This window comes from Podarcis cretensis (assembly GCF_951804945.1).
Source record: "Podarcis cretensis genome assembly, chromosome: 8".
NCBI classification, from domain to species: Eukaryota; Metazoa; Chordata; class Lepidosauria; order Squamata; family Lacertidae; genus Podarcis; species Podarcis cretensis.
This window is the reverse complement of record NC_137177.1, coordinates 40,526,695-40,545,258: the sequence shown is the minus strand read 5'-3', so window position 1 is coordinate 40,545,258 and position 18,564 is coordinate 40,526,695. Positions and strand designations below refer to the sequence as shown.

Here is an 18,564-nt window from a genome sequence, read left to right as displayed (position 1 = left end):
CCCTCTGACTGGGTTGCCCCAGCCACTCTGGGCAGTTTCCAACAAATTAAAACATCCAACACAGTAAAACAGCAAACATTAAAAGCTTCCCTATACAGGGCTGCCTTCAGATGTCTTCTAAAAGTCAGGTAGTTGTTTATTTCCTTGACATCTGACGGGAGGGCGTTCCACAGGGCAGGTGCCACTACCGACAGCCCATAGACAGCCTGTCTCCTGACCTCACACCAACAGAAGGGTCATGAGGGACCTGAGAGGAAGGTACCACTGGTTGCAGGAAGAGAACTAAGCCCCACCCAGCCCAGCACTTGAGGCAGGCACCAAACCTGTACACAGGAACACACAGATAGCAGAAAGGCATTTGGAAACACAGAGGTGGCAACTCAAGGCAGGATGTGGCCTCACCTGATGATGAAAGCTCCCCGCAACTCCAGGAGCTTCCGCTCACTGCTGAATCTCTTGAGCAAGTTTATCATGAACTTATAGAAGTAGGAGTTCATGGTGGGCGTCGAGGGAGAGCACTCCATGCCTTTGGTACCTGGAAGGAGGAGGAGAGAGGAAGTTAACTCTGTTTAAGGAAGAAGCACCTGTAGAAGTACAGGTGGGTTTCTAAGCTCGACTTGTCACCCGTGATCACAGCAGGCAATCCTAGCTCTGATTTGAAGTGGCAGCTTTACTCTCTCCAGCTACATGAAGTTGCCTTATACCAAGCAGCTCCTGTTGTCCACAATGACTGGCAGCAGTTCTCCAGACTTTCAAGCATGGATCTCCCAACCCTACATGGAGATGCCATGGGGGATTGAACCTGGGACCTCCTGCATGCAAGGTAGATGCTCTTCCACTGAGCTACTGTGGACCTTCCCCTGCAATACATAGTGAAGGCACACTACCATTTGTTTTAGCCTGCCCTTTGTTTTACAGTCATAAAAGAGATCAGGAACTCTGGTCCTCCTCTGAGTCACAGGGAGAGGAAAGGTGTGGAGATGCCTCTGAACAGAAAAGGCATAAAAATGCATTTCCTATATGTAGACATTGGCACAAACTTGGCACAGCAATAGAAAACCAAAGCTGGAAGCTGACAGATAAAGGTGAAAACTTGATTATTAGGCAGTCATTCCAAAGAGCAGTTAAAGTAACCCAGCTAAGAACAGATATAGAGCAGGCTAGGTTATGGAAAAATGGAAATCGAAACATCCTATGGAAATGAAGCATCTCAGGAGAGATGCTCTATGAACCCACAAGACTACCTTGCACAACAGGACTCTCAATATGTCCAAGAAACAGCCTTTGCCAACTTGATGCCCTCCAGATGTTTCAGACTACAACTTCCATCAGCTCCAGCCAGCATAGATAAACTGTGATTCAAGTCGGTCACTAGGCCATGGAGAACCAAGGCAAAAGACAACCCCGAAGCCAAACTTCTTTTGAAGGGGAAAGGTATGTCCTCTTGCTAAAAAGGGTGGTGGTCATTGAGGTAGGCACTGGCAATAAAGATCAACCTTAATACTTGTTTAAACCTTCAATCAAACAGCATAATGTTAAAAAGGTGCAGAATGAGCAGGCAAATATCATTCTCAAAGCCTCTCCTCAAACTTAGGGTATAACTCTTTGGATGTAGGAAACAAAACATGTACTTCCTTCTTTCTCTCTCTCTCTCTCTCTCTCTCTCTCTCTCTCTCTCTCTCTCTCCCCTCCCTCCCTCCCTCCCTTCTTCACGAGCACCCAGTTCCTTTGTTTTTGTAAGGTTTTGGAGAGTCTGGAGGCACTTACGTGCCCAAGCCACTTGTTTCTTGACTCTTGCAAAGGCTTACTATCCTGTCGAAATATATGGAAAACAACAGAAAGACAAGGGGTGGGTGGGAACTGATACTCAAGGCTGAACAGGGCCTTCTTCAAAGGAAGTTATCTGCAAGGGTCAGACCTGATGTAATCGGGCAGAATGTCCAGGTCACAGGAAAAGCTTCAAGGATTGCACCCTAACATAGGTCTCTTTTCCCCCTTATACAAGTCAGATGCTGATCATGCCTTTTCAAGAGGAAAAAAAGTTGCAGTTCAGACAGTTCCAGGGATCGGCTGTTGATGGGGAAGTCAATGCATGGCTCTTCAGTCAGCACTCCTGGGCTCCACACTCATGAACGACAAGGAAAGAAGATGTGCCCCACTGCAGAATGGACCAGAAAAGCCACTCTGACTGCCTCTCTCCCTGCCCGCCAGGCAGCTTGTAAAATCACAGACGTCTCATTTGGGGTCAGGAGTTGGCAAATATTGCTGCACAATGCACAACACAAGCAGGAAACAGGCTGCAGCTTCACTATTTCAATCTGCTGCTGGTTCAGCAGCAAAATTTGTTAAATTTGGATACACTGTACAAGCGGTGGTCAGTGTGAGGCATGCAGAGAGGAGACCCACTTCCTGCTATGAAGGTACATCCATAACAAGACCTCAGCTTTGTATTCCTGCGCCCACCATCTCACAGCTCCTAATCTCTGCCCAGCCAGTTTTCAATTAATCTGCATGGTTACAACATAGAAACAGTCAGGCAGCAGAGAGGCTTCCAAGAGTCCCACCCACGCCTCCCAGATCCCTTTAACTTCCCCTGTTCCAGCTTCTGCCACCGATGGGTGGCTCGCCCACGATGGCATAGCAAGTAGATACAATTAAACCCGCCTTACTATTTATAGGAGCAGAAATACTAGAAAGGCAGGAGGAGGTGTTAGGAAAACACAGTTGAACCGATTCATTCATGCTGATACTCACATATCAGAGGCTTCACAGATACGCAACACACCAGACTGGCTGTTAGTACACATACAGAGAAGGCTAAGCCCACAAGTGTTGCGTTGGGACACCTCAGCTGCCCACACTGAGCACAAGGGTGAGTTGCAACTGAGTAGGGTTGTCTCAGGGGAATTGCTCAGGGAGAAGCTGCAGAGGTTTCCTGGAAAGCAACTAGGATGGTGTTAACTCTCACTGCCAAGGTGAGCATCACATGCCTTCGCCAGTCATCATCATGTTCCCGTGGCCTGCCACAGCAGACTGCACTCTAGCAGGAAGCTCAGAAAGAAGACAGCTTGAATTTCTCCTCAACTCCACCACCTGGTCAGCCATACAGCTTGATCAAGCGGGAAAATGCTACATGTGCCTAAATTCAACTTCTCTATCACACACATCCTCACCTGGTATTAAACAAGTGCCTGAGCTTCCCTTTCCCTTAAGGTTTCTCTTCTCTCCCTCTACTTCCTCAGAGGTGAAGATAATGGCGAGTTCTGCCCAGCAACCCAGCAGTTTGCAGGCTTAGCCTGTGTTCATTACTTCTGCAGAAACTGTCCTGAAGCAAGTTTTACCTCTCTGGCATCTGCAAACGCTGGGTGTATGGGAGGATTCTGCAAAGATTCCCTAAAAGGATAAGCAGTTCAAGGAAACTGTGTGATACGCATGGGCCTACTCAGGTAGCTCACCATCAGTCAGAAACACCAGTTGTTTTGGACTAGCACTGGTGGGAGCAGTATTCCAAAACAAGCTGGTTGGGGAAGTCTCCTGCAGGCAATTTTCTTTCTTTAGACCAGCTCTACACCGTTTAACTATATGATATGCTTTTGCCCACGAAAATTCCCTACAAGCCCAGCTTTATTCCTTGCGTAAAGGCAACAGGAGGGCTAGACATTCTTAACTTGCTCTCCTCTCCCGCAGTTCCATACAGATGGTCAACACCACAGAAGACTGCAATTTGGCACTGGCCTGCAGAGTCATCCCTCTTGTGGCAGCACAATTGTCTCTCGGCACTGCATTATGGTAGCTTTTTGTAAAACAGAAGCAGCCCTAGCTCAACACTGTGCCCTCCACTGTCAACAGAGAAAGGTTCTGAGGAGGCCAAAAGTTCTAAATGCTAATGAGGGGCCCAGGAGATTCAGCACGACTCCCTCCCGCTACCTTTTTTCCTCTTCCGTCACCACAACAGGAGTCTGCCAGCCCAACCATGGCAGCTTCAGTCCCCAAACTACGGTAGGTGTCATAACTGTCTGTAAAGGCCAACAGAGCATTTTGGATGTACATTAGCCCCAAATTTGCTTGCTTGCCCTTTGCTATTCAAGCTCTTTTCCAAGTTCCCCCCTGAAACAGAAAACTGCTCTGAGAGCCTCTACAAACCCCTTCCTCTAGTCTAAAGCATTTTGCTCAGTATCTCTTGCTTGTGACTCTGGGGCAGAGCAAGATGGAAGAAATTCTGTGTCATTCACAGAGCAACTATTTTTCTGTCTCTTGGCTCTTCTGCAGGAACGGAGGGGGGTTGGAGGGGGGCCACTGGAAAGTTCCTGGAGTGCCTTGAGACCAATGATCTTCCAGCCCTCATCCCCCTCCCCCAGCTGTCCGCCAGGCAGATGGGGCTGTGAAAGGGCTTCAGAGAGCTGCAGCTCCACCAATCCTATGCTTCTAAAAGTAGGAACCACTCAGGAGGCAGAAGCTGCCTTTTGACCATCAAGCTCCTATGAGCGGGTGCAAGAGCAGATCCCCACACCCCCTTCTCCATCCCCAAACATGCACTAGGATTGTTGCTGCTGCTGCTGCTGCTGTTGCCGCCGCCGCCACCAGGGAAGGCAGGCAGATTATCTTAAGTGAACCCTGATGTGCAGGAGAGACTTTCCAGCCGGTTAATACTACTACAGGATGTTTTGTATTTCAACTTGGTAAATATGATGTAAAGGAACATCACATGGGAAGATAAAAATAGAGCAGCTCAAAGAACAAAAACAGAACCGCCCCAAGACATTTGCCTCTCAATTCATCACTGAAACAGATGTTGTTAAGATGTAGGCTCCCCCTTCCCAAGGCTCATGGAGACACAAGCCAGTCTTCATTCCTTCCCTCCCCAACTACAAGGCACCTGGGTGTGTGCCTGTCCCTCGCCACACACCCTTGACTGCCCTGCCCATTTCCAGAGGCGCATGGCAGGAGAAAGACCCCTCTCCGGAGTAAGCTCTTGTTTGACTGAAACAAGGCAGAAGGGGAAAGTGTGGAGGTCACGGGGAGGGCGGTCGTGGTGGTGAAGCACAAAGGGGAGGCATGGCTGCAATCAAGAAAGCCAATTTGGACCCAAAGGGATGGCTGCCCTGCCTAAGGCAGTCAGTTCTGCATATTGGGCACAAGACCTGGGATCTTCACAGGGATGCTTCGTACCTCTGCAGGGTTTTATAGCAAGAGAGGTGCACAGTGAAAAAGTGGGTGGGTGGAATGTACACACATTTAGAAACATCTTAGGTTTATTGGGTGAATCCCAGGCCAGAACACAAGGCAAAACAGTCGCCTACAAAATGTCAACACCTGATGGGGCAAACCAGCTTTTCCCCAGCCTGCTGCCCTCCAGATGTTTTTGGACTATAGCGCCCATCAGCCCCAGGCCAGGGAAGGGTTAATGCACACATTTCTCCGCATGGGAAAAACTGCTGATTAAGAGGGTTTGAAGGTCAACCCATGTGGTACGCGAGACTTCACCACAACCAGACGCTAGGAACTTCCCTCCAGAAATGAAATCTGAATGCCAGGCTGGAAATGGGTGATGCCCAAGCAAGACTCCAGGAAGGCCATGTCTGGCTCTAAGCACAGCATCCTCCTGTCCTCTTGCTCTGTGGGTCCCTGACTCAGGCCCTGCTCTGAGTGCCTAATCCCCAAAGCCTATTTCGCAAGCCAGCTCAGATTAGCACAAGTGGCTGGCTTTGTGACATCTGCTGCCTCCCTGACCTCTCTTCCCAGAGAACACCGCTGACTTCTTTCATGGGCTGGGATACACTGGGAGGAGCATAAGTCAAGGCATTTGACACTGTAAAGATCAAAATCCTTTGCTTCACCTCCCCCCCTCCAAGCCCATCACAAGGGGAGGGGAAAGCAACTTGCTTCTCGATCAAGCAGTCTGAGGTGAAGAATCGCTGGTTGGGGGGTGGGGGGGGCGTTAATTCCAGCCCACTACTAGGATCTCAGAGGTCCAGCCCATGAAGTGCTAGCCAAGCAATTCGAAGACAGAGGGGGCAACCCACCTCTGTGGGTGGTTTTGTGTCTGACAGAGCTACAGATTCAGAGCCAGCATTTTGGCAAGGGGATTAGCTAGCACACCAGAGCAAGTCATTTACTCACAGCAGAGCTTTCTGCTTCCCCTCTGGCTGGGCCCTCACAAGACAAGGCAGCTGATCTGCTGGTTCTGAGAGCCTGCCCAAGTATTTCAAGATCACAAGCCAGGCCTTCTCCTCATTAAAACAGAAGTCACGAGTCCGGAGAAGCTAATAGTTATTATCCTGGCTCCCGGCCCCCTTTAAAATTGTTGTTTCTGTCTGGGGGAGTGGGGCACAATCCACTTACTCTTACAAATTTATCCCTCACTTGAGGTTTAGATGTTCAGCCTGTTTCTGACAAGGTTGCACTCCCCCAGAAGAACCCACTGGGCGGTGGAAAGGTGGGGTACAAGGAAATATTTGAGGATCCACATGTTCATATTGGGCTACAAACAGGATACTTCCAGACCAAGAAAGCACTTATCATCTTTGCGAAGCCCTGTGAAAGCGAGGGCATGTACCAATGAAGTCACAGAAATATTACCAAATAAAAGAAAGGGCAGCTTGAAAAAAGTACAAAGACTTTCCTCAAGCATGAAGACAACTCAGCACACCTCGCTGCAGCTTTCTCAAAGGGGAAATAAGGGGGAAGCAAAGCAGGGAGCAGATCTGCTCAGCAAGCAGAGCAAATACACCCCGCCAGGAAAAGCAAACAGCAGCATTTGCATAAGCAGATTCTGAGGAAAGTGTGAGGATGAAATGGCACTGGCCCTCTCTTCCACCCTGGGGAGCCAATCTGGTGGTTTGCCATTTGAGCAGGCAAACATATAATGGAAACCAGCAGGGAGGGCGAGATGGGGGCTTGCAAAGGTGCCATTTAGCACAGCATGCCTAGGAGTCTACTTGGAAGAACAGTCCAGCTTCTGATCCTCCTATCTTTGCCATCCTCCCCCAGCTCTCTCTTTGCCCAGAAAGAGTCCGGGCAGCTTGCCACATCATCTTCTTGGCCCTGAAGCCCACTGTGCAACTGGAGAAACGCCTTGTTGAATGTACAGAATTTGCTGCGGCCTCAGGCTGGAATAATCCTCCCCCCAAAGGAAAAAAAACTCTGGCACAAGCATGTTTGTCAAAAGCTGCTGGACTTTCCCCCACATCACCAAATTCTTCTCTTCTCTCAGAAGAAAGAACTTAAGAAGTGCCGCGCAGGATCAGTCCCGCAAACCTGGCCATCTGCCTTAACGGTTATGATGGAGCTGCACCTACTTGTTTCTGGCCATGAGATGCTGGGGGGGGGGGGGTTCGCATCTCATAAAATTCGGCAAACCTCTTTGTGCTCCTAGTCTCTAGCCAGTAGACACTTCTACTGGCAATCAGCTGCAGATATTATGGTCCTGGGCACAAAAATCAAAGCCATGTCCTTAAAAGGGCTGCACAGATATGGATGTTTTAAGTAGTAAGAAAGCTGGGAGACACAGCTTCTTGGACATCTTCTTTCCAAATTATTATGTGACATAAAAGGCTTGGACTGGAATGGAGTTAAAGGGGCCACGGCAGCCTTTAGGATGAATGCCACAACTGCAAGGCTATTTTTAGATAATCTACAGGGGAGGGAAGAGAAAGCCATCCACTTGATCTAAAGCACAGCTCTGCAGCCGCCTAGCCAGCTCCTCCCCCCACCCGTCTCCCGCACAGACAGAGGATCAATAGCACACTCGAGGCCCTGCGCATTTGCTCCCAGCTGTGCTCAGCGCAAGCCAACAGTGGGACAAGCAGCATGAGCTCATCGTGCTTCCTAGCCAGGGCATTACAGGCTGGACCAAAAGCTTCCAAGAAGCGGGCCTCCGAGATAGCAGCACCAGGGCACTGTGCAAAGGTAGAACCAGCCACAACTTCAGGTAACCTGGAACCCTCTCATGAAGAAGTAGGGAGCGTCTGGTCAGATGGTGAACTATAAGCAAACAACCAGGCAGGCTATGGTTGGCGTTTACCCTATTATCCCTTTCCACCGCCTGTCATGATCTGTCCCTTTGCCCTTCCTGCTCATCATCCATGCACCAGATGGGAAATCAGTGCAGGGTGGTGGGCTGAGCATTAGACAGGGAAGAGAGACCAGGATAAGCCCCTGCTCAGGGATGAAGCTTGCTGTGTGACTCAATTCTCTTACACAGTTGCTTTGGGAGAAATGCACATGTGAGTGAGCTCCCAGGGGGACAGGGGGAGGGGGGAAATACATAGGCTATATCCACTCCATACATTTAAAGCACACTATTCCCCCCACCCGAAACCTGGAAATTGTAATTTACCCCTCACAAAGCTACAGTTCCCAGCACCCTTAACAAACTTGTCCCTGGCACTCTTAGGGGGAAGCAATGTGCTTTAAATATATGGCATGTACATAGGCACAACGTGATAAGCCTAACAAAACCTTCCTTTCCCTCATGCCCTAACCTTGCCAAACACATTTTAAGCATTCTGGAACGTGAGTCAATCAAGGCAAGTAAAGGGCTGTCTGCATAGATGCTTCCTGCATGCAAAATTCACATTTCCATGGTGCTGATGAAATCTGTAATCTTCCCTGCGATTTTTTAATCTTCCCTTCTCAGTGGGGCCTTGATTAGTAGGTGAGAGGGTCTCTTCGACAGCAGGCAAGGGTTGGTTCAGTGGCCCCTCTGCCCAACAGAGGCTAAGAGGATTAGGGATGACTTGGGAGGGCATGCAATTCTCCCATAGATGTCATAAACCCAGTCCTGAGGACCTTGGCCATCTCCAAGATGTTGCACTCTGAGCATCCTTCAGCAACCTGCCATACCTGTGCGATCTGGGTGGGTGATGAACTTTTATGGATTCTTACCTGCTCTGAACCTAAAGGAAGCACCCTATGGGTGCGTCTACTAGAGATCTGGACTGGACTGCTACCTGGGATCCTTTGGCAAACTGGAAGATTTGAAGTCACAAAAGAATGAGGTTGCTTGGACTTCCACTCTTTGTCTTTTGAACGGACAAGGCTCAACAAGTTCTTAAGAGTTCGCAAAGAACTCAAATGTGAAAGTGCTGATCTTCTACCAAAAGTACGCAACTCACCCTGAAGATCAGCCTCCATATCTGAGCACTGGAAAGGGGCCAATATAATACCAGTTTTTAAAAGGGCATCTTGAAAGGATTTGAGACATTACAGGCTCATTAGCGTAACATCTGTTCCAGGAAAGCTGGTGGAAAGCATAGTTAAAGATAGAATTGCCAAACATATAGAAGAACAAGTTCTGCTGAAGCAGAACTAGCATGGCATTTGCTCCCACAAGAGCCAGTGATGGCCACAGACTTGGACAGCTTTAGAAAAATTCATGGAGGAGAGGGCTACTAGCCATTATGGCTATGTTGTCCCTGCACTATTGGAGGCAGTATGTCTGGGAATGCCAGTTGCTGGGAGTCACAGGTGGGGAGAGTGTTGCTGCTGCACTCTGGTCCCGCATGCTGGGTTTGTTAAGGAATGCAGTTAATGGGTTAATAATTCTTCATGAGTCAGCAGAGACAACTCATTCACCAGGTGCATCTTGTTACTCTCTTATCTGTGTTACTGGGCAGATTTGGCACCAGCAACAGGGTTCCCATTATGAGAACTGTTTGGCCAGTGTAGAACAAGATGCAAGACTAGATGCAAGATGCAAGACCTTTGGCCTGATCCAGTTGCAACTTCAGGCTTCATCTGATGTTCTCACACTGCCTTTAGTCTCCACCAAGATGGTATTTGAAGAACTTGGAACCTTGGAAAGAAACACTGGCAAGGCAGGAGCGGGAACCACCCAAATGAACTCCCAATTGGGCAACCACTTCTTTCTGTGGGCCACATTTGTTGCTACAGAATTGGCCACAGATTGAAGAGAGATAAGAAGAGTCAACTAGGTATTCTACCAATAAGGAAATCCTAAGTGAGTTATCCTTTCTTCAAAGAAACCAGCCTCCACTGGTGCCATGTGACCTACCCACATACACGTTTTGATATGTTCTTGTGTCTTTGATCTTTAAATTTATTTCCCACCTTTCCACCAAATGGTGCTCCAGGTTGCTAAATGCAACAACACAAGTACAACAAGATGTAATGAAACAGCAATAAAATACAGAGTGAGGAAGAACAGAAAAATAAGGCAGATAAATCAATAAAATCAAAACCACCAGAAAAAAACCCAGTTTCAACATATTCTAAAGTCAGCTTATCTGTCTAAATAAAAATGTTTTTGCCAACTAGTGTGTGGTCAAAAATTGGGCAAGCTCGTCCCCCTTGGAAATGAGTCCCAGAGACTGGGAGCAGCCACCAAGAAGCCCCTGCTTGGGGTTTCTGCCAAATGTGCATCAGATGTGAGCGTATTGAAACTGCTCCTCTAAGGAGAACCATTGAAAAGGGGTGCAAAGCTCTCCAGAATGGCAGCCCATGGCCAATGATAATGGAAGCCCCTGCAAAATCAGCAGAACCAACAGGACCCAATCCCCTGTCCAAGTTCCTTGTGTTCAAAGGCAACCAAACAAGTCACCAAGCCTTTGCTATGTCTCACATTACCATAAGAAACATTACAAATAAATTCAACATTATTACAATCCAAAAAAGACTAAAGTAATTACTGTAAGAAACAGCAGTTTAGCACGACAGTAAAAATGTGTTTGTTTTTTTTGGGGTGGCGTGGGAAACAGTGCAAAGGATAAGCAGATTAATACAGCACTCTCACACACATAGAGCCCAAATTAATTGACCTGGACGAAGAAAACTACTTGAAGAATGTTAACTATTCTTGTAAGGTGGACAGCAAAGAGGAAGACAGTGCAGTCTGGCACATGGAAAGAGGAGGCATTGATCCTTAAGCTCCATGGGGGGAGGGGGTGGACCTGGAGGGCCTCCCCTGATGACTTGGAAGAGGGGGAAGCCAGTCCCTGATAATGAAAAAGCCCTTCCAGCCCTTTGAGCTGGGCCTGGAAACCCAGGGGGAGGTGGCGCTGTTTCAGTGCTTTTGACCTGTGTTCCAAATGCCACAGTTCCCCAGCACCACTGGTTGGCTGTTCACTTGTGCGCTCTCTCTCTCTATCCTCATTCGTCTTTCCCCTCCCCTCTATTACCTTCACCCCTCTGTATAGCGGCTTTGTTGCTATGTATGTTGATTAATGCTAACATTCATCAAGTTTCATCCATCTGGGCTAAAAAGGGTGCCTGCGCTCTGAGATGTCCCCATTCATAAAACCTCACTTGCCCTAAGACAAAATCAGAAGCAGTTCTGGGCAGAGGCAAGGACTCCCACTATTCACAAATGGCAGAAATTAGGCACACTGCACAACTATAATGTACATCCCTTAAAAGCTTTGGGATTGATTTGCGTGGAAATATAGATTCCCTGTTAAAACTTTAGCCATTGTTTCCTTTCCTGTTGACACAAACTCTATTGAAGACCAGCCTGATGAATTGCTCCAGAGGGGCTGCCCTGCAGTCTGTCCCAACGACACAGCATTTCAGAAGCAGAGGAATGGGATGAAGGAGATTGGCCAGCAATAGGGAAGAGCAGGAAATGGAGTCTACGTCTCACCCTCAAACTTCTTCTAAGCTCTCACCTGGCTCAGTTCTACTCTGCAGGCATGAGGACTCAAGGCAGGCACACAGCAAAACATTTTTGATTCCCAAACTGCCTCCTTGTTGGTGTCACAACTGTTGCTTCTCTTCTCACCTCCCACCCTCCTTCTGCATCAGTCTGGAGGTGTATAATTATCAACACAAACGCTTACGTTCGCTCTCCCCACCCACCAGCCGTTACTACAAGCAGAAGCTGCACAGAAGTCTTCAGGCTCCAGCTGTAGCTGGAACCACACAATGTGGCCCTCCTCTGTGGCAAACACATTTCCCTCAAATACTGGTGCCGATTCTGCCAGGGAATCACTTGCCTTCGCCTGTCTAAAGCTGCCCTGTGCCACTTTGCACCAGGAGAAAAAAATATCCAGAGGCTGCTCAAAGCGTGTGAGATCTTTGCCAGAGACAGGGGCACTTACCAGAGGAGCCAACCTGGGAAGGTTTAGTTGGAGCAGGAATGTGCAGTTCCAGTTGCCCAGGTCGTAAACTGGGGCCGTCAGGTGCCCCTTGTCCTTCTGTCTGACCTGCTGGAGAGGATGCAATCTCGGCCAAGACTTCAAGGTCCTTGAGGATAACCTGGAATCAAGGAATAAAAAGAGATCAAGGGGTGGCTGGCAAGGCAGGCAGAGAAGACAAGGACTCCCTGTGCTCTTTTCCTGCACTTTCCCCAGCTCTACAATATCCATTTTTGAGATACGGTAACCAGAACTGAAACCAGTATTCCAAATGCAGAGGCTCTAAAGGTTTGTACAAGGTCACTTTAATATTGGCAGTTTTATTTTCAGTTCCTTTCTTAACGATCCTGAATATGGAATACTCAATTGCAAACAAATGTTTTAATGGTCATAGCCATAATGTGCGCTCTTGAAATGCATGGATTTAAAATAATGGGAAAGTGGTTAAATCATATGAATGGAGATTAAGCCAAATACAGGATTTGAGGTGGGAGTGTGGAAGCCAAGCAATACCCAGCTGTTATTAACCTGCAATGGGTACACCCCAAACACAATGACGGCTTCTAGTAAAACTAGCCCCTGGCAACCACAAAGGTTAAGCTGGCAAGCAGGCAGGCATGGTGTCTTTTGAACAGGTTCTGCCTTGCCCTTATGAACTGACATTCAATCCCTGATTGATCTTCTGATTTCTATGAGACTCTTATGAACTCACTTCCGTCCCTGCACTTGAAAGACTATGGACAAGCTTGATGGCGCAGCTCCCACATCTCCTGCCCTGCATCCCATAATTTCTAGCTATCCAAACTGTGCAGTATAATACCTCCATGCTGCATGTCTATCCAGACACACACACACACACACACACACACACAAATGTCCCTTACCGGCCACCATTTATGATAGTGGGGAAACTTGCAACGCAACGATGGAATGTCTCACTTTCCTCTTATGTGCCTTGGGCAAGGGAAGGTGGTGTAGGGATGTCACTCAGAGCATAAGCAGGACATCCCAGCAAATCTAGTTTTGAACTAAGAGCAAATTCAAACATCCAAAGGGAAATTTCTTCACTGGCTTCATGATGAGAACAGTGCAGAGGGTCCTCTGCATAGGCATTTTAGAGGTTGTCGTGGGCATGGCAAGTCACTGTTGCCATTGTCAGCAGGAATTGAGGCTTTCAGGAGGATAAGGACCTGTTTTCATGCATCTCACCAGGGATGCTTTTCCAAGAAATGATTACCTGTCAAGCCAACACCCCCAGTCAATGGGATCAGGTAAGGTGAGCATGCAAAAATGAAGAAAGAAAAAGAAAATATATTTAATATCCCACCAATTTCCCTCCAAAGAGCTCAAGGTAGCCTCCATAGTTCTCACCACTAATTTTATCTTTACAATCACCCTGAGCAGTAGGCTGGCCCGAGAGCTATAGCGACTGACCCCAAGGCCAGTTTCATGGCTGACTGAGAATTTGAATATGGTAAAAGGCGAAAGATTTATACGATCTGAGGTGAAACCAGAGTATTTCTTTTCTTTTTGTACGCTACTACGGCAGCAAGGATTCTCCTAGCAAAGTATTGGAAGACACAAGAGCTACCCATGCTGGAGGAATGGCAGGCGAAAGTGATCGACTTTATGGGACTGGCAGAAATGACCGGCAGAATCCGCGACCAAGAGAAAGAGACTGTGGAAGAAGATTGGAAGAAGTTTAAGATGTATCTTAAGAGTTACTATAAAATTGAGGAGTGCTAAAATGCTGAGGGAGAGGAAGACGTAGAATTGCAGCAGTAAATTGTGTTTAATTTAGGGTGAAATTGAAAAGGAGAATGAATTTATATTTAATTGGCTAAGAAGGGTTGCTGAATAATTGTATAAAATAAAGGATGCAAAAAGGGGAAGGTATGGGGAAGTCCGGGAAAAGAGGTTTATGGAAATAAGGTAAAGAAAATATGATTTTTGTGTTTGTTTTTATGTTGTTTTTGTGTTTGTTAAAAATTTGGAAATTAATAAAAAAATTTATTAAAAAAAAAAAGAGAATTTGAATATGGATCTTCTCAGTCCTAATCCCACACTCTAACCCAGCCTCTGCCAACTTGGGTGTCCTCCAGGTGTTTTGGACTACAACTCCTATTAGCCCCATGGCTGTGCTGGCTGGGGCTGAGGGAGTTGTAGAAGAAACATCTGGAGGGCCCATGGCCGGGAAGACTGCCCTTGCCCCTACTATGATGCCACCTGATACACGAAGCATTAGGCCCACAGGGTTGTCTGCTCTCACTGGCAACAGGATTTTCACGGTCTTGGGCAAAGATGCCCCCTAGTGCCAGAGGCTGGGCCTGGGGTCTTTTACCAGCTTCAGCCCCTGCCCAAGGTCCACTAAAAGAAAAAAACAAAACACCAAACCAGGCATGTGTACAGCACCAAGCTTGGCATCTGTCCTGTATTGTGCCATGTTGCATGTTTAACATGTCGCTCAACCACTTGTCAAGCTGCCACAAGTATCACAAACTTGATTCATGGCCGTGGCATCACCACGACTGCACAGGTAGCACAATCTGCCCACAGGAGCCCACAGGAGCCAAAACAGAGGCGGCACACAAGGTTTTAATCTGGTGACTCAGTATAGGCCTCTCACTTTTGCAATGTGTCCACTCTAACCCACCTTCCCTAATCACACCACGCATTTGAAGCACTTTAATACCACTCTGAACAGTCATTACTTCCCCCAAAGAACTCTGGGAGTTATAGTTTGTTAAAGGTGCTGAGAGTTGTTAGGGGAGCATCGTTAGAGCTATAAAATCCTATAAAAAAGTGGTTTAACAGTCAATCCCTCTTCAAAGGGAACTTGGGACATGGTAGCTCTGTGAGAGGAACAACTCTCCGCACCCATAGCCAACGGCAGTTCCCAGAATTACTTGGGGGAAGTCACTGACTATTTGCAGTGCTTTAAATGTATGGTGTGAAGGTGACCTCAGTGGGTGAGCTCTGCTTCTTGCCCAGGTTCTCCTCACCTGATCCTTCCCCTGGGTTGGGACAAGTGAGGCTCAGTTACTCCACCGCACAGCCTGGCCTTGGAAGAGGAAGAGCGTTTGGTATATGGGAGCCTCGATCATGAACTTTGAGCACTCTCTGCAAGCAAGGAAGGAAGGCTCCACAGGAGCACCATGAAGTTATCTGCTCTGGCCAAGGCCCAGCACCTACATGAAGGCAAGAGGCCTCCCGCGGCTACCTCTCCTCAGCAATGGCCGGTGTCCCATCACACCCTACTGCTGAACCTATATAGACAATGTGGAACCACCTGGGAATGGCATTGAGCAGCAAGCAGCTGTGGCACCAGGAGGCTGTCAGGGGAAAGCACCACATCTTGGCCACCGCTGCCCTGGAAGAGGAACGAGCAAACGAGTTTGCACATATCCATTTTTGATGTGCACTGCCTTGCCTTGTCAAGTTAGCTGGACCTCCCTGGACCCTATTCAGCCTGGCGGTTTCCACATGCAAGGCTGCCTTTGAATGAAGTGAAATGGTGCATCCTACCAAGCTCAACCAGGATGGCGGGGAGGGGGAGGGAGAGTGTTTTGCATGCGTGATGCATCTTTCCACTAAGCAAGCCTCCAGCAGGCAGCTTCTCTCTCTCTCTCCCTCTCTTTTGTGCGAGCGAAAGAATGAAACTGGAAGGGTGTAAGAAAAGCAATATCCTGCAGGAACACAAATGCCTAACGTTGCCACGGCAACAGGCCAGGTGCCAGAAAGGCACATCAGCTGGGTCCCATCATCTGAGAGCAGCAGAAGCAGAAGCAGCCGAGGCAGCAGCTCTTTAAGCTCCCATTATTGGACATGAAAGGGCTGAGGCCACAGAGGCCCTTCCCCTCCCCCACAGACAAGGCAGAGCGTGCGGGGGGGGGGGGGGCTTCCTGGTGGGGGAAGGGGTGCAGCCCAGAAGCACAGCCACCACCACCTCTAGCATTAAGAGCCACCAGATCAGCTGGCAGAGATTATTTTTTAAAATGGGAAGGTGAGATTACTTTTTTAGGATTTAGGCTCAAAGGAAGAAAAGCCCTAGATAAAACTGGCAGCGAGAGATGCTCCTATTCTCCGAAGGTGGGGAAAAATAATAGCATGCATCCGTGCAAATATTAATCTGGTTTGCACAGGTCGCAGCAGCTTTTGCCCAAGTTCTACATAATCTGGAAATCTGTTTTTATTTCTTCTCAGATGGTGGATCTGATCAGATGTGCCTTATGGAAAAGATGAGAGCAGAGACACACCAAAGGGGGAGGATGGAAGGAGGAACAGCCTTATTGGGAATGGCAAAGAATGCATGTGTATCACAGCATAAAGTTGAGCTTTTTTTGACATGTTTTCATGTATTTGTCCATAACCACAATGATTAGGAAACAGCACTGCAAGGAGGTCTTGGGATTTTGCATCTAATATGTTTACTACCACTGCGGAATGGCTGAGAGTGACGGAAAGTGGAAAAAACACAGCTCAGCCTTCCACATGACACTAGCTTTGCTGAGTGGAGAGCAAAAGCATTTCAAGGAGGCGTTTTCTAGTAATGAAAATCCTCCTGCTGCTGCTGCTGCTACTGCCTTCCCCCAATGCATGTCTACGAGACTTCCTCTGCTAACCAGATCTAGGTCAAGTTAATGTGCCTCATGTTCCAGTTGAACCAATCTGATGTTCGCTCCACTGGCTCATGTGCAAGCTGCCCCAGTCTTGCTGAAGAGGCAGTGCATGAAAGCACACAACACACACTCCTCCTCCCAAGGCTCGAATACTCAAGAGTGCCAGGCCTCAGCACCTCGGGAGTGCATCTTGCTGCCTCTTTAAGGATGGGAACACAAAATGCCACCATGGCTGGAAAGTGGTCTGTGGGGAATGACATATCTGTCCCAGGATCACCAGTGCAGGAACTGGTGCTGCGTGTTGGATTCAGCTCCCTGAAAATCTCTCATACCCACTGCTGCAAAAGGGGGCAATGCTGGGTCTGGGCTTTGAGGCAGAATTCCTGTAGCCTCCAGGGCTTCAGCACCCTGTGCCTGCCCTGGTCCTTCCGTACCCCTAGCATCAGAGCTACACGATACAGGTGCATTACGAGCACTGCGTAAATGGGTCACCTCTTTCCATAAAATGAAGGCAGCTTTGCAGTATGTGCACATAGCTTATGTAGGGGCAGTGGGAATGCCATTATTCAGGAGATAACTTTGCCACAACATCAAAAAGAGAACCTCAGGGCTTGATATTGGTCTTCTGAGATGCCAGGAACACCATTTCACACAGAATCCACACACAGCAATTATTTAGCACTAGTCATTGGTGCTCTTGCATCCTCTTGCAACCTACTTTTGTGCAAAGCTATCCTCTGCTGCTCACTAACAAAGGGCTCTTTCTCTCTCTCACACACACATACAAGTCCAAAAGTCAGCATCCTGAGCAGAAACATCTGCCTGACACTGCTGTCAAATCCCATCCACTCGTCCCACTGCCACCACTGGTGGGCAGGTTTCTGGTTACCAAAGGAGTCACCCTGAGCTCTCTGCCTTGCTTCCCTTGCCTCTCTGCTCCCTTCTGAAGAGGCGCGCGGCCAAGGGAGCAGAGCTGGCAAAGATAACTGGAGCTAAAGGAAATGAAGCTGGCCTCTGGCAGACCTCCAGCGCTCAGGCAGACATGACACATTCGACAGCAACTGAGAAGCATCTTCCCTTCACGAAAAAGGAGCTGCTGCTGCTGCTTCCCCCTCACTTCCTACCATCCGCAGAGAGCAGTATCTCAAAGGATAGAGGCCTCTTTATACTTGGGATAGGCAGGGTGATGATGCAACTTGTGAGTTAGCCCCAACCACAGAAAAGCCCGTGGGGGAAGCTCCAGATCCTCCTTGAGAAAGAATGGAAAAAGGTACTGCTGCTGCCCCAATCCGCTGCCACGTGGCTCAGTTCCCCAGCTATTAGCATGTCTATTTATTTAAGTATTTATAGGCACATAAAAACATGGCAATAAAATCAACAGAAACATCAACAGAATCAATAAATACTGGCTAGCAAAAAAAGAAAAGAAAAAAGAGTTCAAGTTTCAAAAACCTGTCTAAATAACAGTGTTTTCAGAAGATGATTACAAGAGGGCAGGGATTGTTTTTGCCGAGCCCTCTATTGGCAGTGAGTTCCACAAGCCAGCCAAGCCCACCAGAAACACCCCATTACAGGATCTCAGTGACGGAGATGGAGAGCAACAGACCAGGCAAGTCCTTGAGTTACTTTTGGTCCAGGTTGTTTACGGCTAACACAAGAACCCTGAATCAGCAACCAGTGCAGCTCTCTCAGTGCCGAGTAACATGCTGCCAGTAAATCTGCTCTTGTGGGCAGCTTTGCCACCTCATTCTGGGCAACCCAGCTGGATGGGCGGGGTAGAAATAATAAAATTATTATTATTCTGCACTAGTTGCAGCTTCCAGACCAGCTACAAGGCAGCCCCACACAATGTG

The 18,564-nt window shown here is 48.1% G+C and overlaps 1 protein-coding gene across 1 annotated transcript in view; it reads right to left on the bottom strand.

Annotated features, from left to right (window-relative positions):
• VAC14 (VAC14 component of PIKFYVE complex) overlaps positions 1–18,564 on the bottom strand; it is a 71,986-nt gene that overhangs the window by 34,170 nt on the left and 19,252 nt on the right. The window contains exons 13-14 of the mRNA XM_079988392.1: positions 12,057–12,213; positions 403–535 (exon numbers count right to left, since the gene is read on the bottom strand). Of these exons, the coding sequence (XP_079844518.1) occupies positions 403–535; positions 12,057–12,213 (290 nt within the window). The remainder of the gene's footprint in view (positions 1–402; positions 536–12,056; positions 12,214–18,564) is intronic.